General features: G+C 61.3%; 1 protein-coding gene across 5 annotated transcripts in view; it reads right to left on the bottom strand.

Moving 5' to 3' along the window:
• Positions 1-16,411, bottom strand: part of NOL4L (nucleolar protein 4 like) — a 130,265-nt gene that overhangs the window by 11,925 nt on the left and 101,929 nt on the right. For all 5 annotated transcript variants that reach the window (XR_004484792.2, XM_004272711.3, XM_033433469.2 and 2 more), the window contains one exon: positions 990-1,258. Coding sequence is in view for 4 of the 5 variants with exons in the window: in XM_004272711.3 (XP_004272759.1) it covers positions 990-1,258 (269 nt within the window). In the remaining variant the exon portion in view is untranslated. The remainder of the gene's footprint in view (positions 1-989; positions 1,259-16,411) is intronic.

Genomic DNA, 16,411 nt, shown 5'->3' with positions numbered 1-16,411 from the left:
GGTCCACACATGTGGCCTGAGACCACGGTGGCAAACTCAACCCCTCTGGCTCTCTGCCTGCCGAGGCAGCAGCTGTGCCTGCCCCTGGGACCCAGTCAAAGAAGGGAAGACAGTGCTTTGGCCAGTACCTGTCCCTCAGCCTGGGCTCAGACACACAGCGACGACTGAACACCGTTCATTTGTACAGAACCTTCCCACGAGACACGTCACTGGAAGCCAGCACTGGCACCCACCCCACACCCTCTGCAGAAGAGAAAACAGGCCCTGGGAGGGGAAGGAACCTGTGCAGGGGCCAGTAGCTGCAGCCCAGGAGTGTAGGGCTCTGAGAAGGCACCTCTGGCCCCCCTAGCCCGGGCAGAAGAAAACACTCCCCGGGAGAGCTCCCGCCGCCGGTGCCGCACTGCACTGCTGCAGAAGACCTCCGTGGCCCGGAGATGGCTTTCGGAAGCAACAGGGGAGGGGTAGGGGAGCGCCAAACGGTGGGGCACCTGTCCGCCCCCCATTAGCCTGGTCTATTGAGTTTCACACATCCACATCCCTGGGGCCACAAACAAAGGCCTCACCTTTTTTCTGCACCATCTGTAGAATGGGGACAGGCATGCAGAGTAGCGAGAAAACATGAGGCCTTGGGCCTCTGTGCTGAATGCAGCCCACTTGCTGCTGCTCCTCACAGCAGACTGTTTTGGAGGCAGAGGGGGCCAGGCCACACGTCACCCACCACGTCCACCAAGGCAGAGGCCAACAACCCCACTTCACAGATGGGGGTGGAGGCTGAGAGAAGTGAGGGCCTTGCTCGAGGTCAACTGAGCGGTCTCCCGTTCCAGAGCCTCCCCAGGACAATGATAGCAGAGCAGCCACGGCTACCACCCTGACTTGGTGTCACAACCCCAGTACGCGTGATTTCACGTCAGCCCCGCACAGCCCTGCCGTGTACGGGCGCGGCAGAGGCTCCCAGCTCCGGCGGGCCAGCAGCCCGCAGCCCCACACACCTCGGGGGTGGTCTTCACCCCGTACTTGACGCGGCTCCGCAGTCCATCGGCGTCGGAGGGGTAGGAGGGCGTGCCGAGCGCCGAGCCCTGCGGGAGCTTGTCGCACAGGTTGATGGGCTGATCCTCGGCGGTGGCGGTGAAGTCCACGGGGGCCACGGTGCCGTTGCCATTCATCTCGGGGAAGGCGGGGTCTCCCTGTGTGCTGCTCGAGGTGGACGGGTTCAGGGTGGAGGAGCCATTGCCGCTGCCGCTCTCGGAGGAGGAGTCGTCTGAAACGAGAGGCCTGGGTGTGAGGCTCCACCGCAGCACCCACTGGCCCCTAAGACCCCCCCTCCCCCCAGGTACGTGGCCACGGCAGCCACAGGGGGTACTTGCCCTGTGCCGTCCTCGCGAGCATCCCTGGGCAGGAGGTGAGTGAGCGCTGCCGTCCCCGCTGGGGGCGCCAAGAGGCTAGCCTTGCCCCAGCCTGAGGTGGGGGCAGGGTCCCTCTGCCAGAAACTGGGGCCATCAGGGCGGAGCGGCCATGGAGCATGCCTCCTGCCCTCCACCCCACAAAAGCCTTATCCAGCTTCGGGGGCCAGGGAGTGAGTGGCTGCAGCCTCAAGTGTGACCTGCCTGCCGCAGGTCCAGAGGTCCTCGGACACGCCAGGGGCTGCATGGGGCCTGGCCAGTGCCCCCCTCTTCCTCCAGCTCACCACTGCCTTGCCCCTTTACACCCTCTCCCCACAGGACCCCTTCCCCACAGCAGACCCTCGAACTTCTCCATCCTCTGCCTGAGGAAGGTTGGCTCCACTGTGACACCCCTGCCCCTTAGTCACTCCCTCCAGCAAGCAGGCCCAGGCCAAGCCTGTGCAGACAGAGATCTGCCCTTGGTGCACGGCCACATGGCACTGAACACCCAGAGCCAGGGCTGCGGGTGCATCCCTGGCACCTCCTGGGCCATCCCTGCTTTCCTGAAGTGACAGCCCAACAAAGCCCTGTGGAGGGCGCCCCCTGCTGCAGACAGCGCGGCATTGCTGGGGGACCTAGGAGGACAAACTTTTAACTAGGGGGTTAGACACTTCAGATAAATTCCAGGCCCCTTTTCCCCACCCTGCCCCAGCCTCCTGCTTGATCAGCTGAGAAGGCAGAGGCCCAAGCTACGCTCAAGCTCCCGGGGTCACTGTCAGGTGAGTACCGCGTGGTTCCTGGTGGCGCCCAGGTGCCCAAGAGGCTCTGCACCTGTAACCTGAGTGGGTGGGGGAGGGGCGGCCACTGTGAGCCCTGACCGCCTCCCGGGCCACCCCCTCCCCCAGGCCAGGGTCGCGCACGACCCCACCCCCACCCTCCCAGCCGGCAGATTATGAAGATTTAGTTCCTGGTGCTGGGCACTGGGCACGCGCACCTCCGAGCGTCCCCATGGTGACCAAGCGGCTCTAGCTCGCCAACCAATCACTGGCCTCCCGGCTGCCCAGGGGCGGGGCCGGGCTGCCCATCAAGCAGCCAGGGCCCAGGGCAGAGGGGGATGGGAAAGGCCTTCGCGCCATGGCACCCCTCCCCCTCGGCTGCCGCAGGTCCCCTGGGCCAGGATGCCCCTCCTTCTGCCCCTCTTCCTCTGGGCAGTCACTGCTCTCTCCATCCTCCTGCAGGGCAGCTCCAGGCTCTACTTAAAGCCACCCCAAAGATCCGCCCCGCCTTGCTCAGCTACATCCCACAGTCCCCAGGCTAGCCGCCCTGCTACGTCTGGAACCTCACTGCCCATCCCCTCCTCCTCAATCACAGATGGGTCTGGTTTTCTTCTGGCAGTGTCTCCAGCGACCAACCTAGATATTTGTAGAGTGAGTAGTATTTACTGAGCACCTACTGCGTGCTGGCTCTGTCCCAGGCTGAGAAACAAAGTAGTGACTATGACCCAGATGCCAGCCCTCCTGGGGGGACAGACGCACATTACTGAAACACACAGAGAGTGAATGGGCCACCAACTTGCCAAACCACATCCAACCCAGCCCCACCCCATCCAGCCTCCTTGGCCGACCTCCCCCTTCAGCACCCCAGCTCCCCTCGGTCACCCCACCCTTTCCCAGCACCAGTCTAATGATCACTCCCCTGTTCCCTAACCTTCCTGCTCCCCACAGCCTGCCCAAGAAGAGTCGGCAAGAGTGCCGGGTGTGTTCTTGGTCCCATGATCTCTGCAGCCTCCCCCAGCCCAGGTCCCACTATCCTGGGCCACTTCTGAAGCCTCACACCTCCAGGCCTCTGCTTGGGCTCTGCTGCCTGCCTGCCATGTTGCTTCCAGCTCAGTAAATGTCAGTCCACCTTCAAGACCTGGCTCAACGCTACCTTCTCAGAGCAGGCCTCCTTCCTCCGCTGTCCCTAGGAAGGAGGTACTCAGAGCTCCGAGCCCAGCCTGGTACCCATCCTTCCGAGGGATACTTCATGCCTCCTTCAGCGGCTCAGGGTCAGTCCTGAGAGCTGCCGACCTCCCCACCAGGGCTGGGCCCGTTGCCAGAGAAGCCCCAGAACCCGGGATTCAGAAGTCTCTGCCAGGGTCAAGGAGCTGAAGGGCAAGGATTGACACCCATCCTGGCCAACTGTCTGAGCTCCTCTGAGCTCTGGCCGGTGCCCATTCTCAGCTCACCTTGCACGTGTGACTTCACATCCTGGCACCACCCCCAAAAGGCCACTTGCTTGACCTCAGAGGGCCTTGTCTTCCTCCTCTGGAAGGAGGGGTTACTAGGAGGGTCAATGGGCACCACACCAAGCACAGAGAGCGCCAACTGTCACTACGCTCAGCACGGGCGTCAGGCCGACGGCCTCCTGCAGCATCACACCAGGAACGGGCCCAGAGGTGGCACCCTGACTGCCTGCCTCCCGGCCAGATTCCCTCCAGGGAGGATGGACCCTCTTGCCCTGTGCATCTCCAGGCATGAGCATGAAGGAGGCTCGGGTGCTGTGAGGACACACGCGCGTGGGTGTGAGTGTGTGCGCGGGTGCGTGTGTGTGTTCCCAGGGCCCTCCAGCTCAGGAGCCCAGGGTGCTGGCCCAGACTCTTGAGCTGCCAACACCCTCACCCCAGGGCTGTGCACCTCAGGCACTGGCTCCAATGGTGGCACGGCCCCTCCGAGTAGGCAGATGCCGCCTCAGTCTGATAGGGGAAGTGGCTGGGCAGATGAGACCCAAGAGGCCAGGAGCCCTGACCTCCTGTAGCTGTGCATTCCAAGTTTTTAGAAGAAACTGGAAATATGCACCATTATGTAAATGTCCAGATTTTTAAATACTGGTGACTGACTTACATTGTTCACATTCTGAAAAACCTTACTGGACAAACGGACAAACAAAACGTGGTCTATCTATGCAATGAAATACTATTCAGCCATAAAAAGTAATGAAACTCTGATACATGCTGTAACATGGATGAACTGTAGAAACGCTACGCTAAGTGAAGTAAGTCAGAAGCAACAGGACGGATACTGAGTGAGGACACTTGCATGCAGCATCTAGAACAGTCACGTGCAGAGGGACTCAAAGTATACGAGGCGACACCAGGGACTGGGGGAGGGCGGAATGGGGAGTTATTGCTTAATGGTTACAGAGTTTCTGTTTAGAGTACTGAAAACTCTGTTTTGGAAATAACGTGTGCTGGTTGCACAACATCGTCAATGTACCGCTGCCGCGCTGTACACTTAAAAATGGTTAAATGGCAAATTTTATGTTTTACAAAATTTTTCACCACAAAAAATTCCCCCAAAACAAAGCAAAGCAAAAGTCCTTGAGTAGGCCAGCGGGCTCCAGTTTACAAGCTCCATTTGCTGCCGCCGCATGTATCCACGGGCCAAGCCTCTCGCGCCTCCACTCTGCATCTGGGGTCAGGGAGACCCAGTGACACACACAGAGCCCTCCTCTGGGGCATAGGTGAGTCACAAGTGCCTCCCCCCGCCCCCAACACGCCGCCCTTAACCTGCTCATGGGCTGCCTGCAACCTGGGGTCCACTTCCAGCCGACGAGGGAGGCCATGGGCTTTAGGCAGAATGCAGCGGGGCTGTGTATCCTTGAAGACACCCCTTCGCCTCCTTTCAAAGTGGGTGCCATGTCAGTAGACAGCACCCGGCACAAAGCACCCCGATTCCCTGCCCCCGCCCAGGCCTTCTCACTTCGTAACGCACGTGCTTCCCGAGCGTGGCTTTTCCAGGCTGGACTGTGGGCTTCCGGGGGCCCCATGGAGCCCAGCTCGGTGCCAAATCTGAGGTGGGCACGGTAAAGGGAGGTGGGAGAGGGACAGGGCCGGGAAGATGCTGTTCCTGCCCTCGTCCCTTCCTTTCTCGAACACTTACTGGGTGTCAGGCCTGTGTGGGGCACTGGGGACACTGAGGTGAAAAGATGGGGGTGGTCACTGTCCTGGAGCTCATGCTCTAGGGAGCAAAAAACCAAACATAAGGTTCTAGAGGACGCTGGGCTCTGGAGAGAGCCTTGGAGTTTCTCGCCCCTCCTGTCCCCCCACCTCCCCCTGCAACCCCTTCCTCCTCTGGGAAGCCCCCTCTGACTGCAGCGGCCATCGAGGCCCCAGTTCTGGACCACCCGCTGCGGGTCTCACCCCAGGGAGGGTGGAGCTAGGGTGGCTGCTAGGCAGGTGGGAGGCAGGGCAGGCTTTCTGGGAGAAGCCTCCAAGGAAAATGCTGAGAAAGCCCTGGGGCAAGGGCTGAAGCCCCCTGACCAAAGCAGGGCAGAGGGCTGCTGAGGAGAAGAAAAGCAGCTGCATCTGTCCAGAGGCCCCGAGGCAGCGGCTGCATCTGTCCAGAGGCCCCCGAGGCAGTGGTGATGACCCGGCCCCAGTCCACGGACTGAGTTCAAACCCCCAAGTTGAAGCCAAACTCTCCCCAGGCCCACTGGGCCCTGCTGGCAGCCCCCCACCCCCGCTGTCACCCGCTCTGGCTGTGTGCCCTGGCCTCTGCCCTTGTTCCCTCTTCTCGGGACACTGTGAGTTCCCTTCCCTCCAGGGCTTTGCTGAAAGGTCACCTTCCCAGTAAGACCTCCCTGCCCCCACTCTGACACACTGACCCCTTTACCCGTTTTTTTCAGAGTGTTTATCACCTTCTCACATATTATGTCTATGGTCTGTGCCCAGCGCCCCGGTAAGCTGCCCCGGATCGTTCCTGCCTCTCCAGAAACCACACCCCTTCCTCTGGTGAGGGCACCCCGAGTCTTCCAGGGTGAGCATGTGTCCCAGGCCCGGCCAGTCAGCACAGCCCATCACAGCGATCCCTGGTGGGCATGTGACCAAGCTCGACCCATGAAAGTCAGTCCAGGGGCTTTTGCAGGAACAACTGGGGAGAAGCACCCTCCCCTCACCACAGGGGCTGCTGAGCCCACTCAGCAGGGAGGCCCTCACCCGGAAGGCAGGGCTGACAAGCTGGCACAGACAAATCCCCCCTAAATCCGTCCGTGCCCAAAGCCAAAGGAGGCCCTAGACTTTCTGGTTACAGGAGCCAATGATTTCCTTAACCGCTAAAGCTGGCCGGAGGCAGGTTGCATCACGTGTGCCTGGTTTGGTCTCTGAGTAATCCACGGTCCTGCCCCCGGGAGCGCCCGAGGGAATGCAGCCTCCGCTGGCCCTCTCCTCACTGTGGGCCACCCCAACCCCAGGAGGGGCTGGCTGCAGGGCCCGCCCTCCCCCAGCGCCCGGCACAGCCCTGGCCCAGAGACCTGCCTGTCACCGTGTGGGGAAAGAAGAAAGAGGGAGAAACATCGACATCCCAGGCTGGGGCACGCTGGGCTCTGATCCATTCCTAGTTCTTTCCTCCTCCCGACCCTCTCCAAAGAAATGTGATTTAAGGGAGTCACGCACGCAAACCCGTGCCCGAGGAGCAGGGCCGGGGGAGCAGGTGCGCGGCCTCGCCGTCTCCCGACCTTGGGCACAGCCTGCCTCCCTGGCTCCTCTTATCTGCAGTCTAGGGAGTTGCCGCTGACGCCCTCTTGGGCTCTGACACTTTATGACCCTGTGAAAGAACCCATCTGGCCCCATGGGCACCAAGGGCCCAGTACACGGAGTGCAGGAGTTGGGCCTGCCGGGGGTGCAGGCCTCCAGGCACGGCACACGGAGCTGGAAGTGACCCTCTTGTCTCCACCTGGTCCTTATCTGTGCAGCCGTGCCAGGAGGCCCCTCCAGGGTGGGCACCCCACCCACGGCCGGCCAGCCGGAGCCCCGAACAATGCCAGCAGGACAGGACGGCCCCCAGCCTGTGACTGCAGTGACAGGGACAAGTGCAGTGCGGGGCCACAGGGAAGCGGCGGGAATGCACCCCTCCCGAGCATTTCCACAAAACCAGGCCTCCCTGGCTCCGGCGAAGGGCAGCTCCCCGGTCTGGGCAGGACGCAGGGCCCACCACCTGTGCCCGGAATGCCTATGGGCAGGGGAGGACTGCGTGCCCATCTATGTAACGTGGGGCAATGCGCTGCTATTCAAATGGGGGAATTAGTGATGAATGGGGGAAATTGTTCCTCCTTCTGTCCAGTCTCCAGAAGGAGACAAAAACCCCTTTTACCTCGGCAAACAATGCTCTTATGTGGGCGCCAGCACCCCGCAGTCCGCACAAGCCCGGCTCTGTGCGAGCCGCCAATCGCCACACCAGGCTCTGGGGCCACAGCCGGTGGCGCCCTCTCCCAGGGGCGACCCTCACAGGCTCCCGAGGAGGGCTGGGCAAGAGCGCGAAGGTCCACCGGCCCTGGGACCACAGGCCGGGCCCCACCAACCCAGAGTGCCCACTGCAGCTGCCCGCTGTGGCCAGAGGTGCGGCTGGGCTGCCGCAGGAAGCGCCCCCTCCTGGCGGGCTTCCAGGCAGGGGAGAGGAGGGGGCGTCGATAATTCACACACACAGGACACGGCCCGGAGGCGGCGGGGAGGGGAGAGCTGGAGCCGCAGCCCCACCGCGGCCCGACGGCCCCCAGGATGTGGAAGAGCCAGCCCCGCCTCCCCCCTGCCACGTGGCTCCGGGCTGCAGTCCGGGGGCCCTGACTCTGCTCTGAATTTGGGGTGCGCGCCTCGCCAGGGCTGGCCTCCGCTCTGACAAAGGCCAGTGGCCAGGCTGTGTTGACATGATGCCTAGTTCCCAGGAGCACCCGGCTCCTGGCAGGCTTACCCGGCTCTTCCTCCCGGAAGAGGGCCCTGGGGTCAAACGGGGGACACCGAGGAGTTGGGTGAGGCGGTGTCCCTGGGACCCCACCATCCTGGGCGGTGGGGCCACGCCGGGCATCTGCCCCACAGTCTGCCTTTGGACCCCGCTGCCCGCCTAGCTGCCCCTCCTGAGCGCTACCCCGCTCCATCCCTGTGGCTCCCAAGGCCTGGCCCGGCCCCTGCTCCCCATCCCAGCTCCACTCCTGCCCCCAACACCCCCAGCACGTCTACTGCACAGCATCCACCTTCCTGCACTTTTATGACTCATTCCTGAAGGTGGCATCAACACCTGAGGCCCTCAGAGTCCAGAGCGGCGCTGTCCAACAGAAACGTAACGCGAGCCACCTACAGAATTGTCAGTTTTCTAGCAGCCACATTAAAAAACGTAAAAAACAAAAAACAAGTGGAATGAATTTTAATAAACTACTTTATTTAACCCAATATATCCAAAATATGATCATTTCAACTAATAATTAATTCCGTGTTAAATGTGAGATACCTTACATCCTTTTTTCATACAAAGCCTTTGAAACTCAGTGTGTATTTTACACGGTGCACCTCAATCTGCACGAGCCCTTTTCCATAGCGGTCTGTGCCTCCCATGTTAGCACAGACCCAGATTTTTGTGATTTCCCTCTAAAACTGAAATCATTTTGCTCAGTGCAGGGACCCTGGGGTCTCAGCCCCTAGAGAGGTGTCCAAGTTGCAGATGAGAGTTGGGGTCTTGGGGCAGGTGGCCTGAGCAGGGGTGGTGGCGGGGCACTGGGGGCAGGCGCCGCCTTCGGTGGGGGTGGACACCAAGTATGTGGCAGGCGCCAGGCAGACTCATCGTGCCTGATTTGCACAACCACCCCCCGGAAGAGACGTCAGGAAGGAACCAGAGGATCCCAGAGGGAGGTCATCGGCTGTCACACAGTGTGAATGGAAGAGCACCGATGAGCCCCAGTGCTGCCTGATTCCCCGAAGCACCCACCCCTCATGCTCTTTCCTCTCTTGGCCTCGATTTGCCCATCTGTACTATGGGACAGCCCCCACCCCTGCCACTGTCCCACTTTCTGCCGGCCCTCCCCAACATATCCTGGCCCAATGTGCCCCGGGGGAAGACACTCCCAATATGGACTGCCTGGGTCTTTGTCTTCCCAGGCCCGACAGTCTCCCTGGCCCCACCCTCAAGGCCAAACACAGGCAGTGAGCCCTCAATGCTAATTCAGTGTGCAACTCTCTAGCTGAGATGTCCCCCGCACCCCCTCAACCCAACCCCAAAACAAATGAGCGAAAAGAGCCGCTTCGGGCAACCATGTGTGAATGATTCATGGGGCCGGGCCCTAGCCCCAGAGCCTGTGTGCTTGTGCGTGTGGCTTCTGAGGGCCTGGCAGGCCTTCTGCCAGACGGCTAGGAAGCCCGTCTGGGTTCGGTGCATCCCAGCCCTTAGGTCAGAGTGATCAAGCCAGCGTGGCCCCGGTCACTTCCTGGTTCCTGGGAACGTGGCCTGTGGACAGGCTCCGGTGGCGAAGCCTCTCCGACACACCCCTCCCCGGCCTCCTCTCCAGCACAGCAGGCCTGCCTCCACAGAGGGGCAAGAGGCAGCTGGGTTTCCACGTGTCCTGGGCTGGGGAGGGGGGCAGGGGGGAGCAGGGCTCTGACACCCCGATGGCTCAGCAGGCCTAGGCGAATCTTCCAGGTGTCGGGGGGGATCTCCCTCTCCCTTTCTCAGCAGGTGAACTTTACCTCTAGGGCCCTGGAGCATGTCCTGCCCTATGCCCCCACCAGGCGTCTGGGGGCCTGTGAGGGCCTAAGACCCTGGCAGCCTGCACAAGGCCAGGGCTGTGCAGGCCTGGCCTGCTCCGGGGATAAAGGGATCTCTCGGTGCTGTCTCCCAGCCTCCCTTACCCCGCAGCGGCAGGAGGCCAGGACAGCCCAGCATTGTCTGTGCCGCCTGCAGCCCAGCTGATGATGGACACTTTCCTGTGACCCGGGCCTGGCAGGGTGGCCCACGGCCAATCCCCGGAAGGGCTTGGGCCCTAGTTCTGGGGTTGGGGGGCGGGGGCAGGAGGCCGCCGCCGCCACTGCCTCTCTCCATCTGGTGTGGATGTTCGGAGCCTTGAATAGGAGCAAATAGCTCCTGCTCTAGAAGGAGGAAGTATGTGACCTGTAGCCAGAAAATAAGGCCCAGACACAGCTTCCAGTCTCACCTGAGAAAGGTGGAGTCAGGACCAGACCAGGCGTGGGGGAGAGGAGGCTCAGTTTAAAAGCCCACTGCAGGAAGCCATCCCAGGGAGGCCACTGTGAAGGGGCCACAGTCCCCCCCACATGTGACAGTGACCAAGGAGGATGCCCAACGACGAGGGCTGGGTCCACAGTGAGCAGGCTGCAGCAGGCTGTGAAGCCTTGGGGCCCCGGCTGGGGAGACAGCTGCTCCAACCGCAGGGGTGGGCCCGTGGGAGGGTGGGTACCATGCGCACAGAACACGAGAAGTGGCCGCGGCTCGGGTAATGCGGGCGATCGTCTCCGAGCCTGCCTGGCCTGGCCCCAACCCCGCTCGCAGTACAGCCTCTCGGCTCTCCCCTTGCACAAGCAGCTTCCATCCCCGGCCAGGAACACTCCCGTGGCATCCTCAGTGCCCAGCACAGTGGCCAGCACACAGGAGCTAAGCTGCTGCCCGGGCGCCTTCTCCTTGGACAGAAGAGCTAACTTGCAGCTGCCCGTGGGGCTGCCCATCAGTGAGGGAGCCTGGACGGGTCTGGGGTTTGCAGATTAGAGAGCAGGATCCTGGGAGATGTAAGGTCCCCCAACAGGCCCTGGCACACGTGGGTGGTGAGTGGGACAGGAACTCAGGAGATGCTAGAGCAAGCTGTGGGTGCCCAAGCCGCGAGCTTGTAAAGAAAGCCGTGGTCAGAACCCCACAGGGCACAGTGGGCAGAAGGGATCAAGAAAGACCTGGATGGATGAGGAGACAGGACTGGACCGCATGGGGCAGTGAAGGGTCGGGTGGATGGGGTAAAGTGAGGCGGACTCCTGACCCACCTGCAGCCCCCTCAGCCTGTGAGTGCCAGTCGGCCACGGACCCCAGCCTCCGGCTCTTCAGCAGAGGCTCCTGCAGCTGCCTGGCCACCTGAGAGGAAACGATCCCCTCTCCGGTCACCAGCCTTCCCTGTCCACACACTGTCCAGTCCTCACCCCGCCATCCAGTGACGGGGAGGGACTGGCCCCAGGCCACACAGCAGACAGGCCGCAGAGGCAGAATCTAGCCTGGGCTGGCTCACCGTGGCTGGGGTTAGGGCACACTCCCCCTGCAGACCCACCCTCCGTGGAGACCGGCCCAGGTGGGTGAGGACAGGGGAGGCGGCACTGCTGTAAATACCGAGCCCTGGGCAAGCAAGTCACACACCTGCTCCCCAGGTGACCGCCCCTGCTGCTGCCCAGTTTGCGTGTCTGGGTAGTGGAGCGCCACACCCAAGGGCAGCAAGAGTCAGGAGGCAGGAAGCCTTGGTCTCCTCACAAAGGGCTCCTGAGACACACCAGGATTAATGGCTGCAGTCACGCAGGCCACGCTCCAGACAGCAGCCAGGGATCAGAGGTGAACAACTTGCTTAAGACCCCACTGCAGGACCAGGGCAGGCCAGGACCTGCTCGGGAGAGCCACGGCAAGGTGCCAGGGGCTGCCGGCAGGGGGCCGTGTCCGGGAGAGACCCTGGGCCCACAGAGGCGGCTTCACCTCTCTCCTTCCTCCCGGATCCCCTGCGTGCCAGCCTCTCGCCTGGCCTGGGCCCTCTCTCCTGGCTGAAGCTTGGGGCCACAAGGAGCTTCTGGAGACATGTGACCCAGGAAATCCCCAACCCTGGCATGCAGCATCTCCCTCCCTTCCCAGCCTCCTCCTGACGTTCTGCCCAAGCTTCCCAGGCTGTCGAACACCTGCCTTCGACATCACAACGCAGCCTCCTCCGAGAGGCTTCCGCTGGTCCCCCGTCTCTGCCACCAGCTTCTCCAGAGCCATTTGCTGGGCACCTGCTCTGAGCTGAGGACTGGGGATAAAGCCCAGAAGAGGACACTCGGCCCCGAGGCTGCTCCGTGCCGCACTGTTTGTGACAACAGAAAAGTGGGGGCTGGGATGTCCTTCCCCATGAGTGGCCCAAACATAGGCTCTGGAGTCAGAGACACCCTTGTGGCCACTTGGAGTCCGGGCACGTTACCTCTCCCTCTCCCTCTGCACGTCAGGCCTAGTCACAGCTCTGAGCTCACAGGGTCGCAGCCAACCTGCCACCAGCGCAGAACTGAGCAAACAGTGGGCTCAGGAATGGGACCTCCAGTCACTGGGGTGACCAGACAACCTTTAAAAATGCCGTATCAGCGATGGGGAGAGACGAGACACCATGTGGGAAAAAACGTGGGTCCAACACTACACGATCCCTCCCCCCCACCTTTTTTTTTTTTTTTTTTTAAAGGAAACGACTTCGATTATATACACAGAAAAGACTAAGAAAAACAGCACTGGTAACATTGGTAACTTTGTCATTTTTTTTTTTTTTGCTCCTGTTTTTTTTCTGTTTTCTACAATGAATGTAATACTTGTGAAATAAGGTAAAAAATAAGATACGTTTCTTCGAAGACACATCTCCTGCCCTCAGAAAGCTTACAACCTGGCGGGGGTCCCACGTTCTGTGTGCCTGTCCCTCTCCTGCAGGTTCCTTGAAGGGGTGAGGGGTTAACAGCCTCCCAGGCCACAGGGCTTGATATTCATGTGACAAGACTGGTGGAGAGCCCTGAAAGAACCAAAGGCTTAAGCCAGGACCCTCAGCGCCTTGGTCCAGCCTCAAGACGTGGTGATGGCCACTGGAGGAGAGACCCCAGACGTCCAGTCTGCAGGCAGAAAGCGCCGGCACCATGTCCCTGGAGGGAGGGAAGCTCCGAGGTCCAGTGGGTCCCAGAGGCCCAAGGCTGGAGGAGCCTCCCATCTGAGAGGCACAAACAAGAGGCCCCCCAGATGCCCCACAGCTCCTGCCCAGCAAACCCCAATGGCCCTGCAGGAAGACAGAAGCAGGACCCCCGGTTCTGCCCTGGCGGTGACTTCCTGTCTGCCCGGAAGGTGAGTAATGTCCACTCCCCACCCCCCGCATCCCTTCTGGAGGCCAGGCCTCACATTTTCCGCTCAGGAAGAGGCAGAGCAAGAGGCCTGGTGAAGCACATCAAGGGGAAATGGAAGGAGAGGGCCCTGGCCTGGCCATGCATCTGACATCCAGCAGCCTGCTGGCTCACCTGCCCGGCCTGGGCCCTCTTTCGCTTACTCATTTAACAGACACTCCCCCTCACTTGCTCTGTGCCAGGTGCTATGCTGGGCACCAGGGAACTGGCTCTCAGGGTGCTCAGTCGGTCACTGGGGAAGAGACGGTCATCGAACAGATAATCCCACAGACGGGGCATAACTACAGAGGGATGTGCCGTTTGGTCCTAAGTCAATGCCAGACCACCGTGTCTCTGGACGGAGTCTCCACAGTTGGCTTCTTCCAACTGTCCTCCTCTCCACCCCCTAAATGCAGCTCCTGGGTGTTTTTCCAGGCACCTGTGATGAGACCAGGGCTCTGTGCGGACTCAAAAGAAAGCCCAAAGCCTCAGCTGGGGCTTAGTGGAGGGTCTGGAGGGGACCTGGCTGTACGTGGACTGCAGGCAGTGGTGGGAACAGCCTGGATCACTCAGCCCTGGATCACGACTCAGAGAAGGTAGTGCTCTGAGTTTGGGGGGACAGCCTCCTCTGGTTCCCAGGCTCCCATATCCATCTTCCGGGGAACCTCACACACAACCTCGACGCCAGCCAAAGAGGACAGAGGAGGGCAGCAGCCTTGGCAACCCCTCCCGACTCTGGCCAGATCACCCAAGTTCTCTCACTGATCAACAGTTCCCTCCCCTGAGACGGGACAAGAGCCCTGTGCTCACCCGCAGCAGCTCCAGCCGCCAGTGAAGAAGCACCACGGGGCTCCCCGGCCAAAGCAGCCGATGCCGTGATTTCAAGAAGCCAGGAACGGGGCCGTGAAAGAGACCTGAAGCGAGGTATCGCAGGCAGTGGCAGCCTCGGGGACAGAAGCACAGCCGCCGCGTTTGTGTTCGTGGCGAGCACACTCCCACAGCTGCTGAACCTCAGACAAGCTCCCAGGAGTGAGAACTGGCCTGGTTCATTCCTGGTCTCAGCCACGGGACCTGCCCTGCCAAGGCCCAGCCCTTATCTGCCTTTGCTAAAATTTGAAAAAGGGGGAGGGAGGAGGAGGTGTTGGAGGAAGAGGAGGGCCCCCGATTCACATCCACCAACAGGTGTGAATCTGTGCAAACTGCCTGGTTTCTTGAAATGCTCTGGCTGTATCCCTGAGCAGCAGGGGTGGGATGCTGCTCCCCGGCATGGCCTTGGGAGTCCCCACACTTTCTGGCTAAAGGAAAAGACCCAGTTGCTCAGACTGGGGGGTATCCTCGGGAACAAAGAAGCCGACTTGGCGGGGGCAGACCTCGATCCCCTCTGGAGGGTGCACTCGGGGGTAGGCCTCAATAAATGTTCGCTCCTTTATTCATTCGGGCAACAAACATTCAGCAGGCCCCTATGACGTGCCAGGCGGGCAGAGTCACCGGGGACAGAGCAGAGGGCGAGATCCACGTGGTCTGCCCCTTGCGGAGCTCACAGTGGGGGCCTCAGACTGAGGACCCCCGAGGCAGGACCGAGGGCCAGAGACCGAGCGCCAAGCCGTCCTGGGGGTCGGTGGCGTTGGGGAAGCTTCTGGATGAAGGCACAGGAGCAGGGAGTGGAGACCATGGAGGGCTGTGCCTGGACGCACACAGAGCCCCTGCCTGGCCTGTCCCTGCCCAGTCCTTCTTTAACAACAGGGGACATGAGAACACCCTGAAGCCCCCAACGGTCTCCCACCGATTCACTGAGGGGAGCGGGATCTCAGCTCACGTCTACACTGCAGGCACCTGCAGAGGGAGGGCTGGAGGGCTGGCCAAGGACTCCAGGCCGGGTCTGCGCCCAGCTTTGGGAGCCCACTGGTCTGGACAGACACGGGAGTCACCACCAGATCTAGGACCAGAAGGGCAGCAGAGACCAAGCCAGCCGGTCTCTCAAAGCCTGCGACCCCCTGCACTGGGTCTGGGTCGGCCTCTGGCCAGCACGTCAACCCACAGCCTCCAGACACAGCCTCTGATGAAATAATTAAATCGATGGTATCGTGGTCAACACCATCCTCCCTGTCTCCAGCTCTGGCTGCCTGCCCTCATAAACACCCTCGTCCTGTCAGCGGGCCAGCCTGCCCCGGCCCCAGCACCCAGTCAGGAGGGACCTGGGCGGCCGGAGGGGTGGGGGACACGTGTGACGACACATACCCGGGTTGGCGCCGCCACCTGGCTCCTGCAGGACGGGCTGCGGGACACACTGACCCCATTAGCCTCCATGGCTGAGGAAGCCCTGTAAACCCCACAGAAACACTCCCTTCTGCTACCTGATCCTGGAGGCCCCCCCAAATCACCACATCTCCCTGGAAAGTGTCTCTGACAGAGCTGAGACACCCCCCACCGCGCCCCCCCGCCAAAGGGTGGTTGTAAGCAACAATAACACGAGTTTTCTGAGAATGAGTTGGGGGACTAGGGCCCCCATTCAGTCCTACTACTCTGGGGTTTTTAAAAATAAATGCTCTGGATCCTTCCTGGGAAGGTGTAACCGACAGCCTTGGGTTGAGCTTTGCTGGTGTGGCCCTCGGTGTGGCCTTTGGCTGTGGCCCTCAATCAGCTCAGATGAGGTGGGAGGTCAGCTGCTGGGCACGTCCGGGCCCCAGAGCCCCCCGACAGCATGCGCTGCCCCTGCCCCGCTCCCCACTCGCGGGAACGCTGGAGCTGGAAGGCAGAATCGGTCTGGGAGGCTCGCAGCACAAGGGGGTCCTGCTGACCTCATGTAGCGTCAAGGGACAAAAGCCTTTTCTTTCCCAGCAGCCTCGAACCCCACTCCTCACAGAACCACACCCTGGGCTCCCCAGCCCCAGGCGCAGCCACCCCCAGCGGCCTCCGGGCTGGGTCTCCTCCCAGACAAAGCCGGATTCAGGCCTGGGAGGGCTGTGGGGAGGCAGGCACGCGGGTTCCGCCATGGAGACGAACTTTGACCCAAACTGCAAGGCTCCTACCCCTTATTTACTCTTTAAGGCTAACCCGTTTCACAGAGTTAACATTACACCCCTTTTTAACCCTGCACCTCCCGCCCACATTCCAGGCCCCGACCTTCGACCCCTCCTAATTGCAGCTCTACACCCCA

The sequence above is a fragment of the Orcinus orca genome, chromosome 16 (genome assembly GCF_937001465.1).
Source record: "Orcinus orca chromosome 16, mOrcOrc1.1, whole genome shotgun sequence".
Taxonomy (NCBI): Eukaryota; Metazoa; Chordata; class Mammalia; order Artiodactyla; family Delphinidae; genus Orcinus; species Orcinus orca.
The sequence above is the reverse complement of the archived record's forward strand: the minus strand, read 5'-3'. Positions and strand labels throughout refer to the sequence as shown.